Source organism: Salminus brasiliensis, chromosome 24, assembly GCF_030463535.1.
Source record: "Salminus brasiliensis chromosome 24, fSalBra1.hap2, whole genome shotgun sequence".
Taxonomy (NCBI): domain Eukaryota; kingdom Metazoa; phylum Chordata; class Actinopteri; order Characiformes; family Bryconidae; genus Salminus; species Salminus brasiliensis.
Window position 1 is genome coordinate 25,428,846 of NC_132901.1, and position 19,863 is coordinate 25,448,708.

Below are 19,863 nucleotides of genomic sequence, written 5' to 3' on the forward strand. Positions count from 1 at the left end.
ACAGTCTGTCTCACGGCAAGATTTTGTGGCATGATTAATTATTGCTCTGGAGTGCAAACAACGAGAGAGGGGGGAAAAAATCAGTACAGAAGAGAATTTGCCAACAATCACAGCTTGCTGGGAGTCGATTAAGGAGCGCTTTGCAATCAAAATGTTCTACAGTGAAGAAAGAAAAGTTTTAACCAGTTCACAAAGATTTGGGTTTCTATTTCTGCTGAGAAAGCGCTGGTGGGCCACCGCGTGACCTCATGAACAGAAGTGGCCTTTATTTTCTGCTAAGGTCAGGAATGGAATGATGCAATTCCAAACCTCTGTATGAAGCTGAAGAAGTTGCAGAGAAAGTAGCACAGAAAAAAAATGAGTAGCAAACCTCTCCTGCACTGACATGTGCGAAAACTCTTAAAAAATAGTTAAAATAAGCATATTGTTGCTGTCGTATCCATGTTAAAAATGATTTAATTATTTATTTCTAATTTCATCCCATTTTCTACCCACTCTAGAAGGCTAGTTACCCAATCCCCAATTCATGGGACCTCCTCCTATCACTAGCAATGCCCCCAACACTAGGACTAGGGTGAGGACTAGTGTTTTCAACCGCCTTTTTCAAACTGCTGCAAATTTAGCATTGCTAGGTAGCCTAGCCCACAAAGAGGAAAATTCAACAGCTAATAGATGCCTGTGCTGGCCATCGTCACACCAGGAGTGATGTGGGGAGGAAGTCCTCGTCCCCGTCAACCCACCCCTAAGAGAGCAAGGCCAGTTGTGCTCTCTCTGATTCCGGCTGCTGATGGCAAGCAGCATGACCTGGGATTCGAACCAACCACCGATTGTTCTTTACATTGTATCAGAATTTGATGATGAATGGACCAATTGAAAGGCACCAAAATAAAGTTATGAAGGTTTTTTATGATGTCAGGAAATCCATTTACATACATTTGCATGCGTCCTCCAGCGATTTCCGGGCTGTATAGGAAGGGGCCTTGACTTTGGACCAGTGGCTGAGAAATGCACCCTGCTGTCTAGGCTTTGGAATGCAGTGATAATGGCTGTAGAAATGAAGGTATCCTCACAGTCACAAAGCTGCTTGTGTTGCAGAACTTTCCAAGCCACCGTCAGGCACGTTTGAAGGCCACGTTCGAAACAACGAAGGTTACTGTGAAAAATGTCAGGTGCTGACTTTCATGTAACAACTCCGACCAATTTGTTCTGCAACTTTCTCACTTGTAGTGAGGCCCGCAGTGTGCTGTTAGGAGTAATCCAGACAGATCATTAAGAGCTCTTGATTACCAAACCCATACTTTTATACTGTGCTTCTAACCCCATCAAATGCTTGATCGCTACGTTCTCGCAGTGGGACTAATCTGCCAGCGGAACGCAAATAGTAGGTGATGACAAACAGCACGGCGTGAAAGGAAACTGAAAAAGCTTCCTCAAAATTACCCCACGTTCATAAATCAATGGCATCAGCTTTTTCAGCTGACACACAAACGTCCGCATACGACTCCACCATATAGCTGAAATGCAACGGTGAGTATATGAGCCATTATCGCATCGATCCCAGCCAGTTTGCCTTTGATTGTCCGAGACAGAAATGTGGCTTTGGATTAGAGTCTGTCCATCCCCTGACCATTTCCCATCTCCTATTTGGTCACGTTGGCCCAAATTCGTCGATGAGTTCATTGTTGTAGCCTCTCGCAATGGGGAACACCGTGGACCCGAGCAGGACCAACATCTAAGCTTATTGATCCAATTGCCTGAAACACTCTTCTGATATGTATCATGTCAGGTCTCTTATCAGTGACGTGCAGACCCCATGCATGGATTTAATTGGAAAAGAGTCTGTATTTAACTCAAATTTATAGAAATGAGCCCCCGTAATCTTACTCAGGGTTCCTTTAGCGTTCCTTTAGCTTTTATTCTTATTGATGCCATTAAGTTTGAGGTCATTCTCAAAGGCAAGGGAAATACAGCTTTATTTATCGGGTTCCCTTTTTTATATAACTAACACAAGCCTCTTTATTGAGGTGTAGTTTGACGTACAAGTATATGCTGCAGTGAATCTGGGTCCTGTTGGATGGCAAACCTGGTCTCAGATCAGTGGAAGGGAGCGTTGTATATAGCAATGTATGAATGTCAGTATTCTTCTTCTTCTTCTATATTTTAATTCTTTTGATTTTTGTTGTCTAAACCATCCAACTCCAGGTTGTTTGGTCTGATTAGTGTGATTTGGGATTGTATACAATATTTTTGATAAAGCAACTGCTTAACAACCACTAAAAAAACACAAAAAAAAACAACACCCTAGCACCCATCTAAAATTCCATTGCAACCACCGGCACATGTTACCTAGCAACCATTAGCAACACCATAGCATCCACCTGAGATACTATTGTAACCACCTTGAAACCCCACAGTAATCACCTAGGGCTCACCGGGAATACCAAAGCAGACGTTTCACGGCGCCCTAGCAACCACCTAGCAACACGATAACAATCATCTCACAATTTGGAAATTTTTTTTTGGTGTGCCAGTCATTTGGGGAGGAGGAACCCCCCTCATTTGGGGAGGTCAACCCTCCAATCACCCCTTCTCCACCCTGCTATCATCTCTCATTCCTAGCTTCACCTATCAGAGGGGGGCGGGCTTGGTACCACTGATGGCTGATGTTCTGAATTAGCAAAATATGTATATTTTATATAATAAAAAAAAAAATAAAAAAAAAAATAATAATAATAATAATAATAATAATAAAATACCAATAGGTACCAATAAAAACAGCCACATAAAAATGCTTAATAGCTTCTTTTAAAACTCTGCGACTTTGTTCACAAACAGTTCTACCCTTAGGCCACACGAAAGCTCTAATTATCTTCCGCTGCATTTCTGCACACGTTAAGAAAGACTGCTGTGCAGCAGAGCAGAAGCAACACTGCTAGGCCTTCAAACCCCTCACAGACACCCGGACTGTAGTCTGATGCCCACAGTGATTAATGTTAGTGTATGAGGAAAAACTCCAGAACTGTCTAACAGCAAAACAGAAGTAGCGATCACTTTCACTCTGCAGCGCTGATGAACTACCCTATTAAGTAAGACCAGAAGTAGGTCAATGTGCCACTCGTCTTCCGAGGGGACGTCTGTGGCCCTCGGAAATAAACAGGCTTTATTTTCCTGCTGTTGAAATGGGAATATTAAGCATTAAGAGTAAGCATTAAGATATAAGTCGCTTGAAACTAACAAAGAGACATAAGTTTATATGACAGGTTAACAAACTGGAGTTAGGAACTGCAGGAACAGCAGGAACTGGGTTTGCAGAATATAGCAGTTGCGGGCAAGCAAAAGAGGAAGCACCTTGGCCGCAGGCAGATACGGGCCACAAATACATAGACAGTCACGAATACATGTCGAAAACATTATAAAACAGCACAAGAGAGACAAATATGAGGTATGGAATTGAAGGACGCTGAATACGACCAAGGCAGGATCCGCACCAAGAGCCCTTCGAGCTTCAAGTACGGCTCGGCTCGGCTCGACCCGCCATCCCTCAAAATCCGCAGAAGACGAGCGTCCAGACTTTTTTCTGTCCTGCACCGAAGTGGTGAAACGAACTTCCCCTGGGTGTCCGAACGCTCGCTGTCCTCAAACCCAGACTGAAGACCCTCCTCTTCTGACAGTACTCAGGCGAAGAGAAGAGTACTATGGTCATCTTACTGACTTGTGTTTAGTAGAGTCTAAGATTAGAGGAGCTTTGAATTATTGGTCTATTCTAACTAGCTGAGGTTTTTCTTGGGTAAACAGCAAAGCACTTTTGTAAGTCACTCTGGAGAAGAGCGTCTGCTAAATGCCTTAAATGTAAATGCTATATAATGTATGGTGTTATTTGCATACTTCGGATCTCATCTCACACTGCGTTGTGACTCCCCTGAAGAGCTTCTTTACAGGTAAATAAAATTTGGTATTTTGGGAAATACTTTGAGTCCGACTGGTTTCCTCCACACATTCAACGAGTCTTTGCCAAATGATGCTTTATTATTAAGTCAATATCAACAATATGCTCATTTCTGTACATTTAGAATTTAGCTTTCTTTCTACATTATCATTCGTTTCAGAAATTCTGCAGAGTTGCTACTGGGTGGAACGGGCCTGCTTCAGACTTCAGACATGTAAAACTAATATATATATATATATATATATATATACCACAGCAGCTGCAGATGATTAGAACATCATTACAAGGGCAAATCTCCCAAACCTACTAGAAAGCCAATAACTTATGTAGCCTACACTGTTCTTTGGAGGTTCTTCAATTTGAAACTCGGAGGAACCTCTTGAGGTGGTTTGAGGAAGCTTCAAGAAAAGATTTTTTTAGAAGAAACTTTCATTTCTTTCAATTGAATTTAATTCAATTCAATTTCATTTATTTAGCTTTTAGCAACAAATGTTGTCACAAAGCAGCTTTACAGAGATCCAGGTCCGAGCTTCTTTTGAGCAAGCTAGTGGCAACAATGGCAAGGAAAAACTCCCTTGGGTCAAGAGGAAGAAACCTAGAGAGGAACCAAGACTCAAAAGGGGAACCTATCCTCCTCAGGTCAACACTGGTTCATAAAAAAAAATCAGGAATAAAAACAACAATAAAATGTAAAAAATTAAGAATAAAGTCCATGCAGGTAAATAGTCATGCAGAGCAGGCCCCAGAGCAGGACAGTGGGCACCAGGTAGTGGAGTGCCAGGTGAGAACCTATTTACATTTACATTTAAGGCATTTAGCAGATGCTCTTCTCCAGAGTGACTTACAAAAGTGCTTTACTATTTACTCAAGAAAAACCTCTGCTAGTTTGAATAGACTAATAATTCAAAGATCCTCTAATCTTAGACTCTACTAAACACAAGTCAGTGTTGCTGCTATTCACCCAAGTATTCTCAGAAGAGGAGGGTCTTCAGTCTGGGTATGAAGACAGCGTGTTGGACACCCAGGGGAAGTTCGTTCCACCACTTCGGTGCAGGACAGCAAAATGTCTGGACGCTCGTCTTCCGTGGATCTTAAGGGATGGCGGGTCGAGCCGAGCCGTACTTGAAGCTCGAAGGGCTCTTGGTGCGGATCGGTGCAGAACCCTTTCTTAAAAAGTTCCTCAAAGCATGATGAGGAATGATAGGTAAAAAAAATCCTCAAAGTTCCTCAAGGAACCTATACTTTTAACAGTGGTACAACCCTGGATGGTATCACTACCACCATACTACCATACTAGCAAGGGGGGTAATGAAGTCTTCTCAATACACTGTGGCCCTGTCAGCACTGTCCCTACCCTTTATCTCACTTATTCTATTGGAATCAATGGGCAAATGTATGATTGCAGGCCAAGAGGCTTTTGTTCCAATATAGCAACTCTGGAAGTGATAAGATCACCTCACAGAAGGGATGCTCGAGTTTTCTTCCATCTGTGATCACACTTGGCCGTTCAGCCAGCCTAGCTGTGTGCCTCTGCCAAGTTTGACAATAGTTTTGGGAATGGAGTGAATGCTGACAACAAAAAATGGATCTGTAGAGAAGGTTCGGTCACGGGAGCCAGTTTATTCTGAAGGAGATGCCAAATTGTAATTTTCCTATTAAATTTAAATCATTCACCATGACCTGAACTTTTGATCCAGTAAAAATGACTCCAGTGTATTTGTAGTGATGCATTTTTCTGGACTTCTTGAATGTTGAACATGCAGTTACACTTAGAGGTGCTGATACACAGCAGTAAGTGAAGCCTTCGGAATGACCTGGATTTCTGCATTGATTACCTATACAAGGTGATCTGCTCGTAATCAAAGTCTCAATTATTGAAAACAAAACAAAACAACAACCCTATCCAGATAAATCGTGGTTGGATGAGAAGTATAAACATACACCATTCTGACTCCCTATTGGTTTATAAGAGATCCATCACACATGCACACGTCCAGTCACTCTCCAGCAGCTCACAGCAGACTGTGTCTGTAGTCTAGTATAAAGACTGTGTCTGTGGCAGAGACTCAAGAGAGCTGCAGTGAAACGTCCCGACTGAGCCCCACATTTACATTCCAATAAAGCTTATTGATCACACGCCTCTGAAGTCTGACTTTCTGCAGCTTTACAAAACTTCTAGACAACGACTCCTCATATTTTCCTCCATGAAGCTCATGTTGATGCTCAGTAGAGCACAGAGACGCTCCTTTAATAGAGCTGATATTACTGAAATGCTTCATTTTCAATGGGCAGATCTGCAGCTGAAACAGGAGCCTAGTGCAGCCCAACATTTTTAACATCAACATTTTAATAGATCATTCGCCTCATTATGACTTTTAGAGAAATGGGTTTTTGGGGGAGGGGGGTGGGGGTAGTGCACTATAGACCCCTGTGGCGCGGCCTAAGCTTTCGGCCTTTGTTTTCCTTCCATTACTTTTACTTTTCTACTTGAAGTCGTTCTGAAACCAGTACTTTTACACTTTTACTGGAGTAAAAAGCTTCAGTTGATACTTCAGCTTCTATAGAAGTCTTTTAAACCCTCGTGTCCAAAGTACAGGCTAGAAAAAGTAAGTGAACCTAAGCTAAGTAGATAGGGTAGGAGTTTGGGGTTCAGGGGTGCTCTTCCCATTGATCAAAGGCCCACAGAGCCTGGAAATTAACACATCTGTTCTTCTCAGGCAGGTTTGGTTTATATGGACCACAGGATGCCTTGATGCAAGACAGACTTTAAGAGACTTTAGAATAAAGACTTTCTACAATTTAACTTTCTACAAATATGTAGAGAAGTACTGCCAATAGAATAGGACTCTCTGGAGCTGATAAACTACATGAACCTATAGGCACCATGCTGCCTAACGCCAGGCATGGACTAGAGGGGTATAACACCCCCCAGCATTGAGAAGCTGTGGAGCAGTGGAAGAACTGTGTTCTCTGGAATGATGGATGGTGGTGAAGCTCCATCCACTACTTTTTGGGATGAGTTCGGGAGGTGGGGATGATGAGGTGGGGTGGTGACCAACTAAAATCCTGACCTCACCGACAGTTACTCCAACAAAAGCTGGATGAACTCTCTTCAATAGCCTTGATTTCAGAAGAAGTACTTAATAGGCAGGCGTCCCAATACTTTTTTTTCCATACAGGGTATATTAAGGAGAAGAAAGCAGCTGCTATATCATAAAATATCAATATCTTAGCAAATTCTGATAACATGGTGTCTATTAACGGAGAAATCTGCAAGTAAAAACAAGTCATTTGTTTACATACATTGCACAGCGCAGCAGTTAGGGTGCAAATTGCTGGTTCTGCTTCATGTCTCAAGAGCAGCTTCCTGGCAGGCCCCGTACCATGTTGGGCTTTGGTTAGAATTGGACTCCTCTGAAAAAAAAGAGGCCCAGCACTATGAGGCTGTTTTGGGGACTGAAGCTGGCTGGAATATTAGCACTGTAAATAAAGGACAGCCGTTTGTTTCAAGTGTAGTCTTTTGCTAGTTGATGCATAAAGCTGTTGGCTGACTGACAGCTAGCAACAGCACGTTTAAATATGCCTCGTCTTGCATAACTGAAACCATTTCTGAAGCTCTTGTAGGGAAACATTGACTGAATGTGATATGACTCACTTTGTTAACAGTTTAGTCATATGAATATGCTAAATTATGGTAATGTCCTAACTGCAGCTAATGTGAGCGTGGTGTCTGTAGAAAGCTGAGCAAGACAACAGTGGCAAGCACTGAGGCAAACCAGCTTTAGTCCAACCATTTTTCATTTATTTTGTCCTTTAGAATTAAACATTTTCACACTCTACACACTATATGGACAAAAGTATTGGGACACACCAATTTGGGTCTTTCCTTCAATCCCGTTGCCACAGGTGTATAAAACCAAGCCCCTAGCCATGTATTCTGCCTTTCTTACCCACATCAGTGAAAGAACGGGAGGTTCTGAAGAGCTCACTGAACTCCAGCATGGTTCTGTATGTAATAGGAGACACCGCTGCACCAACAACAACAAGTCAGCTGGTGAAATTTCCTCCCTCCTAGATCTTCCTCCATCAGCTGTGATTGGTATTATTATTGAACAGTGGAAGAGTTTAGGAGGAACAGCTCACAGAGAGCAGGGTCGGCCCAAGCCTTAATGGGGCCCTAAGCAGATTTTAATTTGGGGGCCCCCATACCACCATTTCAGAACCCGATTCTTCATCACTCCAATACACAGAAGCACCCGGGCCTTTATCGACCACCCAAGTGGCACATATCTGGAATGATTTGCCCAACAGCAGGAATTGATTAACCTATAATTGGTGAGCCAACTATACAAATAAATGAATATAAAAATTGCTTTTACAGTGTAACACCATTTTGTTTTATTAATTAATGTTATTTTCAAAATATAGATTTTATATCATGATATGTTGGTGGTCTTGGGGGCCCCCTGGTGGCGCTGGGTCCCAAAGCAACCACCAAGTGTCAGACCACGTAAAGTTACAGAGCGGGGTCAGGGCTGAGTGCTGAGCTCAGAGCATAACTGCAGAGCTCCAGACCTGCTGCTGTTAGAGCTGTAAAGGGGGACCAACACATTTTTAATGCCTATGGGTTTATAATGGGATGGGATAAAATTTACTGTGTAGGTGTCCCAATACTTTTGTCTATGTAGTGAAACTTTGAAAGATAAATCAGGCAAATGCGCCCCTAGTCATCTGTAACTCCACCCCAATCATCTGATGAAACACTTTGTTCTGGATGTTGATGCTCTCACTGGTGGCTGTGGCAACACACAAAGCATAAAAGCCTCTGATTGGCTCTTTTTTACTGTTCCTGCTCTTCACCAAGCCCACATGTCCATCATCAGTGCTGTAAAGCACATTTTTCAAATATGTTGGGGGGGTGGAGACCCGCTCATATTACTGGTGGTTACTTTTTGTACATTACCGGGCCTTTAAGATACACAATATGGACAAAAGTATTGGGACACCAGCTCATTCACTGTTTCTTTTGAAATGGTATTAAAAAGATCTTATCCTGCTTTTGTTGTTCATCTATATTCTTGAATATAGATGAAGCCTGGTCTTGGATGAAATTACACTGTCAGTGGTAATTCCTTAGCCGTCTACTCTGCTTAATCTGTTTCCAGATCAGGAGCTCAGTTTTTATCTAGACTTTAGAGGAGCATTGCTGTGAGGATTTGATTGCATTCAGAGACAAAGGCGTTAGTGAGATCAAGATGTTGGATTATCACCACCCCACCTCATCATCCCCAATTCCCAGACTCCATCATTTCAGAGAACACAGTTTATGCTCAATGCTGGGGGGCTTTACACCATTGGCAGCATGGTGGCAATAGGTTTATGTTGTTTATCTGCTTCAGAGAGTCCTATTCTATTGGCAGTACTTGTCTACAGGGACTAGACAAGCTGTGTTTGTGAGTGTGTGTGCATTTGCACATCTGTGTCAGACACAGGTGCAACTTAAGGTAGCTAAATGCATTCGTTAAAAGGGGTGTCCACAAACATTTGGACATGTATGTAAACAAGTTCTATGTTGGTTAGCTTATATATAGTTGTGCCTTATTCTAAAAACCAGTCCAGGGGCTGCATTCCGAATGCTCCTCATCACCGCAGCGTAGGTGGGCAAAGTAGGCCGAGCAGCCCGTCCAATCTAACAGCGTCTGTAGTTGTGACATCACAACCACGATGAATGGTTCGGCAACTCATTTTCCAAAGGTGGGAACAGTAAATTACAATAGGAGCCCTTTAAAGATGGCAGTCGTTCAGTGTCGATGCGCTAACTACTTCAGCAGCTCATCCAGGAAGCTCTGGAAGCCGTCTCGGGGTAATCCAACAGCATAAACTGCACACCTGGGAGTGTACAGCTGAAGGAGATGAGCCCTACAGCGAGGTGCAGAGACACGGCATGTCACTTTCATATTCTGAGTGCATTATCTCCCTCTATTCCTGTAAATGCGTCAAGCCGCAGGTGGCGTGCCTCGCATTTCTGAACGGGACCGTGCTGGAACGTGGTTTTTCTTTTTTTTCTTTTCGCATTGGCAGGAAATTGGTTTGCGGAATAAGGCTGAGTCAGGGAAAATTGGCCATTGCTGCTGCTGCACTTCATCGCTAGGAGGAAGTAATGATCATGAAAGGCCGGATTCGTCTTGGGCCACTTTGGGGAAAGTCCACAGGCCCTGCTTCCAGAGCCCATGGCATTACCAGATGCTAATTGCGAGCATATTCGAACCTTTTTATCTATCTTTTTACAGTGTTATGGAACATTTAGAGCTCCTGATCTGGAAACAGATTAAGCAGAGTAGACGGCTAAGGAATTACCACTGACAGTGTAATTTCATCCAAGACCAGGCTTCATCTATATTCAAGAAACCGCTTGCCGAGTTCATAATGCTCCGATCTTTTCATAATGTTCTTCGCTTCTTAGATCATTACTCAACGCTTTATCTCTTAAATAACTGCCGTTTATATCAAAGAAAACCCAGAAACGCTCGTGTAAAAATGATAATGTTGCATTACTGAAAGCCACCACAGAAAATCCCAGAAATGCAAATGAGTGCTAAAAGAATACAGCTAAATCCGGGCAAAGTGGCCATGTCTGGTGTGGTGGACCTCATCACTATGGTGTCTGTTGTCACTTTGGGGAAAGTCCATGAGCACTGCTTCTTGATTTTTTTTGCGGCTAGCATGGACAGTAATGTGCAAAAGCCAGAGGTCACCCTCCAATTCATTCATTTACAATCAAATCAGCCATCAAGAACATGTACATGGTCTTGTTATTTTAAGAAATATATATTTTTGTAGAGAGCAGCTGTAAGATCATGGACTTTGGACAAAAGGAAAGTCAAAGGAAGATACAAGAGTCTCCCCAAAGCTTCAGAGAAAATAGGACACCAGCAACCCATTACAAGACCTGGTAGACCTCCAAAACTGTCCCCAACAGCTAAACAGCTTTCAGAGTTTTCACCTTTCAGAGACAGGAGAGTTTTAGAAGTTTGAAAACTTCCAATGGTCTTGGTGTCCATCTTACCACTGTGAGAGGACCACTTAACCACTTAACACACACTTAACTCTGTGGAGCTGATCAAGAACTTTGTCATGGCAGGTTAGGCCAGACATCGAAGGACGAACACTCACAGAGATGGATCCTATGCAAGTACTTTTATGAACAGGAAAGGGGTGCAACACAGAGGGTAAACGAAAACAAGCAATGCAGTAACTGAAGTTGAGACCGGGGGGGGGGGGGTTGGGGGCTCTGGGAGCTGAGCTGGGTGAGCTGGTGAGGGAGAACTGGGAACAACACAAAACAACCTGGGGAGATTACAGGGGAAACTAAGGACAAGCATGCAACCACGCAGAGCTTACACAAACTGGGGGGAGAGAGCTGGGGAACCAGCCGCAGAACCATAAACAGCTAGGCCGACCAAACCTGAAGACGCGAAGTGGAAAAGAGTCGCCTAGCTGGAGCGAGAGTCGCGGATGTATCCAGGGAGCGAGCAAAGGTGCCTCGCAAAACTCGACGCTAGAAGCAAGGTCTGCTAGTGGACCTCAGCGATGAGCATTGTAGCCGAGCTCCTTAAGTACTGAAATACATTAACTAAACATGACATGACATAATTAACAAAACCGGGAACATGTGAGACCACAACCAAACTGAACCAAACATATGAACACGAACAGAACACTGAACCGACACATTGAATCAAACTACAACTGAAACTCAACAAAAGTCTTTAAGGGAGCCTGCGGGCCGCGGCTCGAGGCCGCCCCGGGGGCGGGTGTGATGACGCGGACCTGATAAACTTACAGATTACACAGAAGAACATTTGACCAAATGCTGTTCGCAGAACCTCAACAGCATTAAGAGGACTTAAATGGTGAGGAGCAGAAAATGCTTAGGGCCTCTAAGGCTGAACATTTGGAGGTGTTTCAGAATCTCCAGCAAATTTCAGAACACCCCCTCCATCATGTTTAACAGATGAGGTGGTAAACAAGTCTGTAAACACTGTAAACACACAAACACCCGATATTAGATTCAGTTGTTGAGGATTCTGCAGAGTTTCCTACAATAAATACATTTCAGCTTATGGTTCTTGGTGATCTCTGAGGCCTGCAAGGTTTTCAAAGTGGAGGAACATGCCTGAAGCCCCTCCTACCAATCTAACATCCTATAAATTCCATCTCTACCTTTTTCACGAGTCCACCATTTTTGAGAACTGGTAGAGTGACCATCTTCCCACATCCCACAAAAAAACCTCGATATTTTAATTGTTTTTGTGCAAAAATATTAACTTTTCCCTTTTTCACTTTTTGAAATAATGTAAATCTGGCGGTTGTTCTCTATCTTGTATCAGAATTCCATGATGGACCAACAGAAATGCTCCAAAACAACTTAAAATAAAACTTTTTACATTGAGTTCCATTGAAAAAGTTGGAGAGGTTTGTTTCCTCCTGCTATAAAAGTAGCAATTTTCAAACCCAAGGCTTTTGCGTGACAGTGACGATATGCATAAGGCAATTATCTGTACCGTAATAAGATTTTTGCTCACATGGCTGAAGGTAAATATTCCAAACTGATGATTTACAGCAGGTTGTGTGCTCCCTACGCTATCTGTTATTAAATCTGAGTAATTGAATCAATGTAAAAAAAAAAAACTGTAATCAAAAACCTCAGAATTGGCCAATATTTGTCAATGCCAGGAACTTGCTGCTGAGTGAAAGTTTCTGTTCTGATTGGCAAAGAGATCGGAGATGAAGTGTTCAAGCCTTCGCCGCTCTGCTGAGCAATGGCTCTAAACCACAACACTGTGACGAAACTTCCTCGTGTTCAACAGTCTCTATTTGTTACTACATATGTTCAGAACTGCCTGCCATCAATCTCAGGATAAATATAGATTCACTGCTGCAAGTGGCATCAATTCTGTATGGCCTCATAAATAATTATGCTATACATCAATGTACAACTCATACAGTATTATATATATATATATATATATATATATATATATATATATATATATATGTGTGTGTGTGTGTGTGTGTGTGTGTGTGTGTGTTTGTGTAAATAAATCATATTTTTAAAATGTTCTATTTTATCAGATTGCTTTGAAATAAATAAAATAAAAATATTGAGTATGGATCATATAATATAATATAATATAATATAATATAATATAATATTACAAGATCATATAATATCAGTAAAAATATATTTTAATTGATATTATTTAAAGTATTTATTTACATGAAAAACCATGTTTTTAATTCTGCTTCAAGATAAATAAGCTGTTTTTATCTGTACGCTCTTAAAAATAAGGGTGCTTCAATTGACATGTCCTCGTTTCCGGATGTGACAAAAATATGTGGACGGGATTTCTAAATTGTGTATAATGTCAGAACGTCAGCATTTACTTCGACAGTCGCCGCACAGTCAGTCAGTGTGTAGATTTTCACACTTAATCTACTCTAGCTGCCCACTGCCCTGGGTGTGTGTGTGTGTGCTCACTGCCCCTAGTTCACTAGTGTGTGTGTGTGTGTTCCCCACCACAGATGGGTAAAATGCTGAGGACCCATTTCGTTTGTATGTGTACACTCTTAAAAAAAGGGTACTCACAATATATATTTCACAGGAAGAAAGGCTCCTGTTGTAGGGCAGGGGTGATATTTAAATATATTTTTTATGATATATGATATTTATTATGATATTTTTGTCATGCAACCCCCATTTACAAAGAGCCTAGGGTCTACCGGTGGGCCAAAAGGTCATTACAAACTTCTATTGCCAGAGAATAGCCCAGAAATAGAAGTCCCTGCAGATACTGAGTAATACACCTTAGTGTGTAATAAGCCTTGCTGCGTTAAGAGGTTTTAACAACTGCTATTCAAAAACCTTCCCATACTCAATACAGGCTTTTCTATACATTGTTTCCTACTCCAGCCAAATAAGCAGCAGTAATTACACTCTCTGTAATGAAACATGACGTTAGTCAGTGCTCTCTTTTCATCTCTAGCTTTACCTCATTTCTTATCAAATAGGGGGGGACTGGCTTCCTACCACAGGAAGTCACCTGAACACCAGCTCAAAGTTCTCTTCAGTCTCCTCCCAAATCAGCTTATGCTGAGGGATGTGGTCCGAGCTAGCAAACTGACTTTTTTATTGATGTATTTATGAATAATATTTTTACATTGGCATGAAAACATATTTTTTTGAATTTATTTTAAGTGTGTTAAACTAAAAGATGAGAGATGATTTATCAATATAGCCAATTAGGGCAATTTATTAGTTTTGGTAAATGAAAAATATTTATTTATAACATATTTCCATTATTTTAGCGATATTTAACTTCCTTCCACCCTCACACACACACATACACACAGCGGTTAGAGCTCCGGGCTATTGAGGACAGGGTTGTGGGTTTGATACCCGGGCTCAGCAAGCTGCCACTGTTGGGACCTTGAGCAAGGCCCTTCACCCTAACTGCTCCCCGGGTGCTGGAGTTGGCTGCCCATCGCTCTGGGTGTGTGTGCTCACTGACCCTAGTTCACTAGTGTGTGTGTGTGTGTTCACTACCACAGATGGGTCAAATGCGGAGGACACATTTTGCTGCACATACTACAGTGACAGATACGTGCACCTGCACCTTTACTTTACCTTTACTGCCATGGTCCTACAACTTACAACAGACCTACTTGAAGCCCCCCAGCATCCTAACCACAACGGATGCCTGTATGTCCCCAGTGTCCTTAAAAAACAAATTATGTCTTGCATTGGAAACTGATCTGAGGTTCCAAAACCTGAGAAATATAAAACCTGAGCATTATTAGAACCTGAGCTTTACTAGAACCTGAGCTTTACCAGAACCTGAACATTATCAGAACCTGAGCATTATTAGAACCTGGGCTTTACCAGAACCTGAGCATTATCAGAACCTGAGCTTTACCAGAACCTGAGCATTACCAGAACCTGAGCTTTACCAGAACATGAACATGATCATAACCTGAGCATTACCAGAACCTGAGCATTATCATAAACTGAGCATTACCAGAACCTGAGCTTTACCAGAACCTGAACATTATCAGTCCCTGAGCATTATCAGAACCTGAGCTTTACCAGAACCTGAACATTATCAGTCCCTGAGCATTACCAGAACATGAACATGATCATAACCTGAGCATTACCAGAACCTGAGCTTTACCAGAACCTGAACATTATCAGTCCCTGAGCATTACCAGAACATGAACATGATCATAACCTGAGCATTATCATAACATGAGCATTACCAGAACCTGAGCTTTACCAGAACCTGAACATTATCAGTTCCTGAGCATTATCAGAACATGAACATGATCAGAACCTGAGCATTATCAGTCCCTGAGCATTACCAGAACCTGAGCTTTACCAGAAGTTGCTGCTAAGAATGGTAATATTGCAAATATGGGTTACTCTGTAAAGTTGATCATGTGATCAAGTGATAATGATATTATCTCCCAGAATGGATGTGTAATGGTCTTAATCAGAGGCTTAAGGGGGAAGTTGTGGCCTAATGGTTAGAGAAGTGAGTTTCAGACCGGAAGGTCACCGGTCCAAATCCTACTGGCAGGTAAGAAGTGGGGGTGGAGGGAGTGAAGGTTGTCTCCTTCCTCAATCCATGGCTGAAATGCCCTTGAGCAAGGCACCAAACCCCCAACTGCTCCCTGGGTGCTGGAATTGGCTGCCCACCACTCCGGATTTGTGTGTGTGTGTTCACTACCACAGATGGGATAAATGCAGAGGATACATTTTGCTGTATAACAATACAAATGCTATACCCTTTACCTTTAATCACATTCTGTATTCAAAGTACAGTGAAAAGTCTGTGGACATTTATTAAAAATCTGTTTTTTTTATTTAAATCTGGAAATTAACACATATTTGTCATTTGGAAAGTAATGAAAAGAACAATGAAGGAGAAACAACCAAGATTCTTCACTATTTGTAGGTAAATATTGCAGTTTAAGCACATTTATGGCATTGCTTTTGTATAAAAGGGCTTTATTCTGCCACTGTTGGGACCTTGAGCAAGGCCCTTCACCCTAACTGCTCCCCGGGTGCTGGAGTTGGGTGCTGGAGTTCAGTCCCTGAGCATTACCAGAACATGAACATGATCATAACCTGAGCATTACCAGAACCTGAGCTTTACCAGAACCTGAACATTATCAGTCCCTGAGCATTACCAGAACATGAACATGATCATAACCTGAGCATTATCATAACATGAGCATTACCAGAACCTGAGCTTTACCAGAACCTGAACATTATCAGTTCCTGAGCATTATCAGAACATGAACATGATCAGAACCTGAGCATTATCAGTCCCTGAGCATTACCAGAACCTGAGCTTTACCAGAAGTTGCTGCTAAGAATGGTAATATTGCAAATATGGGTTACTCTGTAAAGTTGATCATGTGATCAAGTGATAATGATATTATCTCCCAGAATGGATGTGTAATGGTCTTAATCAGAGGCTTAAGGGGGAAGTTGTGGCCTAATGGTTAGAGAAGTGAGTTTCAGACCGGAAGGTCACCGGTCCAAATCCTACTGGCAGGTAAGAAGTGGGGGTGGAGGGAGTGAAGGTTGTCTCCTTCCTCAATCCATGGCTGAAATGCCCTTGAGCAAGGCACCAAACCCCCAACTGCTCCCTGGGTGCTGGAATTGGCTGCCCACCACTCCGGATTTGTGTGTGTGTGTTCACTACCACAGATGGGATAAATGCAGAGGATACATTTTGCTGTATAACAATACAAATGCTATACCCTTTACCTTTAATCACATTCTGTATTCAAAGTACAGTGAAAAGTCTGTGGACATTTATTAAAAATCTGTTTTTTTTATTTAAATCTGGAAATTAACACATATTTGTCATTTGGAAAGTAATGAAAAGAACAATGAAGGAGAAACAACCAAGATTCTTCACTATTTGTAGGTAAATATTGCAGTTTAAGCACATTTATGGCATTGCTTTTGTATAAAAGGGCTTTATTCGGGGCCTTTTTGAGTGCTCTCCTTTTCAGTAAAGGTCATGTTCAGATCAGGAGGATCTGATCTGCTCATCAGAAGCTTTAGAACAAACCGGTGGAGTCCATGCCAGAGCATTTAAAGAAAAAAGAGATACTACAATGTACAGGAAATGAAACCCAGAAGAAAACAAGGCAGTCCTGGCCTTGCCCTCAGTCCTGGCTGGAGTTTTTAGACCTCTCCAGCAGGTCCGATGTTGCACCGGGAGGCCTCTGGCTCCTCGCTGTCCTCAAACAGGGCATATAGCGCCCCGCTAGCGCCTGGAAATCGCTCCGCAGAAAAATATAGAGCACGGGATCAAGCAGGCTGTTGAGGCTTAACAAACCTCTTCCCAGCTGATAAGGTACAAACAGGGCCTTCTCCCACTCGCACACCTGGCTGTGGATCAGCAGCCCAAGGTACTTCACGCATCCGATAAAATGATAGGGTCCCAGCACCGTGACAAATATGGCCACCAGGAGGGTTAGCAACCCTCTGATACGCCTCTTCTCCTCGGACAAAAGGGAGTTGATTGCCATCAGCGACCGGAGGGTCTGTTGGTGGAGCCCGGCGATGAAACCGAGGGGTACGATGAAGGACAGGAGTAAAGTAATCAGCCTGTAGGTGATGAAATTGCCCTCTGAAGGATACTTCTCAATACACAGGGTGTAATTCTGCTTGGGGAAGAGTTTGTTGAAGGCAACCGATGGTGGCACGGCAATTAGAGCCCAAACACCAAGCGCTATCAGCCAGGCGAACTTCAGGTGCCGGTAATTCTGGAACTTTAGAGGCCTGGTTATGGCCAGGTGACGCTCCAGCGCAATGATGCACATGAAGAAGATCCCAGCATAGATGCTGATGTAGAAGAACAACCCCATAAACTGACACGCCCGGGGTCCAAAGCGCCAGTTGTGTTCATTGGCGTAATAGTCAATCCACAAGGGCAGGGTCAATAGCTGGATGAGATCGGCAAGTAACAGGTTGATGACAAACACCGGTAGAACGTTCTCCGATTTGAGCAGCCGGTACAGCCCAAACAGAGCCAACAGGTTCATTGGTGTGCCAATTATGAAGAAGATGCCGTACAAGACAGGAAGGAAGATGCTGTCTTGCTTGAAGTCTATTCCACATGCGTTGCCCACCTCTGATATGCCTGACCCACTGAATGAGCTGGTGTTTGAAATGCTCTCCATCTCTGGGCTGTGTATGCCATGAGAGAAATGGAAAATTGAGAGTTTAATGAGTCAAAAATCAGCAAAATTACTTAGCCTCTGTTCATATTTATATATATGTAGGATTATTTAAGTCAGGTTTGATGTTTTGACCATTCACATTGTTGAAAACCTGTTTAGTTCAAATTGGATATGCTAAAAAAATTCAACTCAAGCCTTTGCCAGAAACTTCTTTTGAGGAGAATTTAATCAATTTAGTCAACTCTGATTGGTAATTCAAAACTGTAACTTTCCAGTGGCCAGTGATAATCTCTGTATTGTCCTGAACCAAGTTGCAAAATAGGATAACTTATAGAAATAGGGCCTGCACATGTCAAAACAATCTAATTATTGTTAATCAGTTTTAATATTAACACAATAAACCCATTTAATCTGGAAACACATTTCTAACAGTTTCATATAATTCATAAACCAAATCGTCTAGACTTCAAGTCAATTAATGACTGAATAGTAAACCCAGAACCCAAAGAGGTTTGCACTAAAAGAACAGTATATATATATATATATATATATATATATATATATATATATATATATATATATATATATATATATATATATATATATATTATTAATTTACAATTGGTAAAGTGGCCAGTGACTATATGATTATATGATGTGACTATATGATGTATTTTCCTGAACAAAACTAAAAAAAAAGGACCTGCTCATTTCAGAAAACTGTAATTATTGTTAATAATTTTAATAGTAACATAATAAGCCCATTCAATATGGGACCACATTTATAATAATCAAATTTAATTCAAATAATTCAAGTCATAAATCGAATAATTTGGACTTCAGTAATAAGCTCAGGACCCAAAGGGATCGCACTGAAAGAAGTGATACAGTTGTTTTATATAAATGTGTGTATATATATATATATATATATATATATATATATATATATATATATATATATATATATATATATATACACACACACACACAGTATACTTATAGTACATTACAGCATTTAGTAACCTTACATTGCCTCCTGCAATTAAAAGCTCAATAAAGAGGTTAAATTAACAAAAAAAAATAGTTTACCTTGAACTCACTCTCTACAGTGAGCCTTCAGTGACTGCTCTGCATAGACAAACATCCCAAGTCTTCTGAGCTTTCTTAAACCTGAAGGCTCAATAAATAAGACTCTGTAACTGACACGCAGGAAAGAGGAAGCTCGCGTCAGGAAACGATGATGTAAAGACAAGTGATCAAATACAGAAGTGTGTAATTCCCTATCCTGATTTTGGTTTGTGATAGTGGTTATTTGTGGCCATTGGTGGCCAATCAGAACGAGGGACTGAAACTTTCACTGTAGGTTGCAAACTCCTACTGTTTCTAAAGTTAAATAGTCCAGATTAGGAATTTCCCCACTGTGGGACTAATAAAGGATTATCTTATTCTAGGTTACTCTTAATTCATTAATAAAATAATTGGCGCTTCCGAGTGGCACAGTGGTCTAACGTTGGCCCTGTCACCAGAGAGCATAACTGGCATTGTTTTCTTTTGTGGAAAAGAGGTTTAAGGCAAATATAAGATTATAAAATATGAATAAATAATCTTATTAATCCATTTATAACATCCATTCATTAAAAGTCATTAAAAACTTT

At 41.5% G+C, this 19,863-nt stretch overlaps 1 protein-coding gene across 1 annotated transcript; it reads right to left on the reverse strand.

The window, feature by feature from the left end:
* Positions 1–16,828: 16,828 nt before the first annotated feature.
* On the reverse strand, positions 16,829–19,369 carry LOC140546917 (G-protein coupled receptor 4). Its single transcript, XM_072670381.1, has 2 exons — positions 19,298–19,369; positions 16,829–18,215 (listed from the first exon to the last, which is right to left on the reverse strand). The coding sequence occupies exon 2, from the start codon at positions 18,206–18,208 to the stop codon at positions 17,189–17,191; it is 1,020 nt and encodes a 339-aa protein (XP_072526482.1). The 5' UTR covers positions 18,209–18,215; positions 19,298–19,369; the 3' UTR covers positions 16,829–17,188.
* Positions 19,370–19,863: the final 494 nt, after the last annotated feature.

Bases quoted from the DNA above. Each gene is read 5' to 3' on its own strand.
- LOC140546917 (XM_072670381.1), bottom strand. From the start codon at position 18,208: ATGGAGAGCATTTCAAACACCAGCTCATTCAGTGGGTCAGGCATATCA.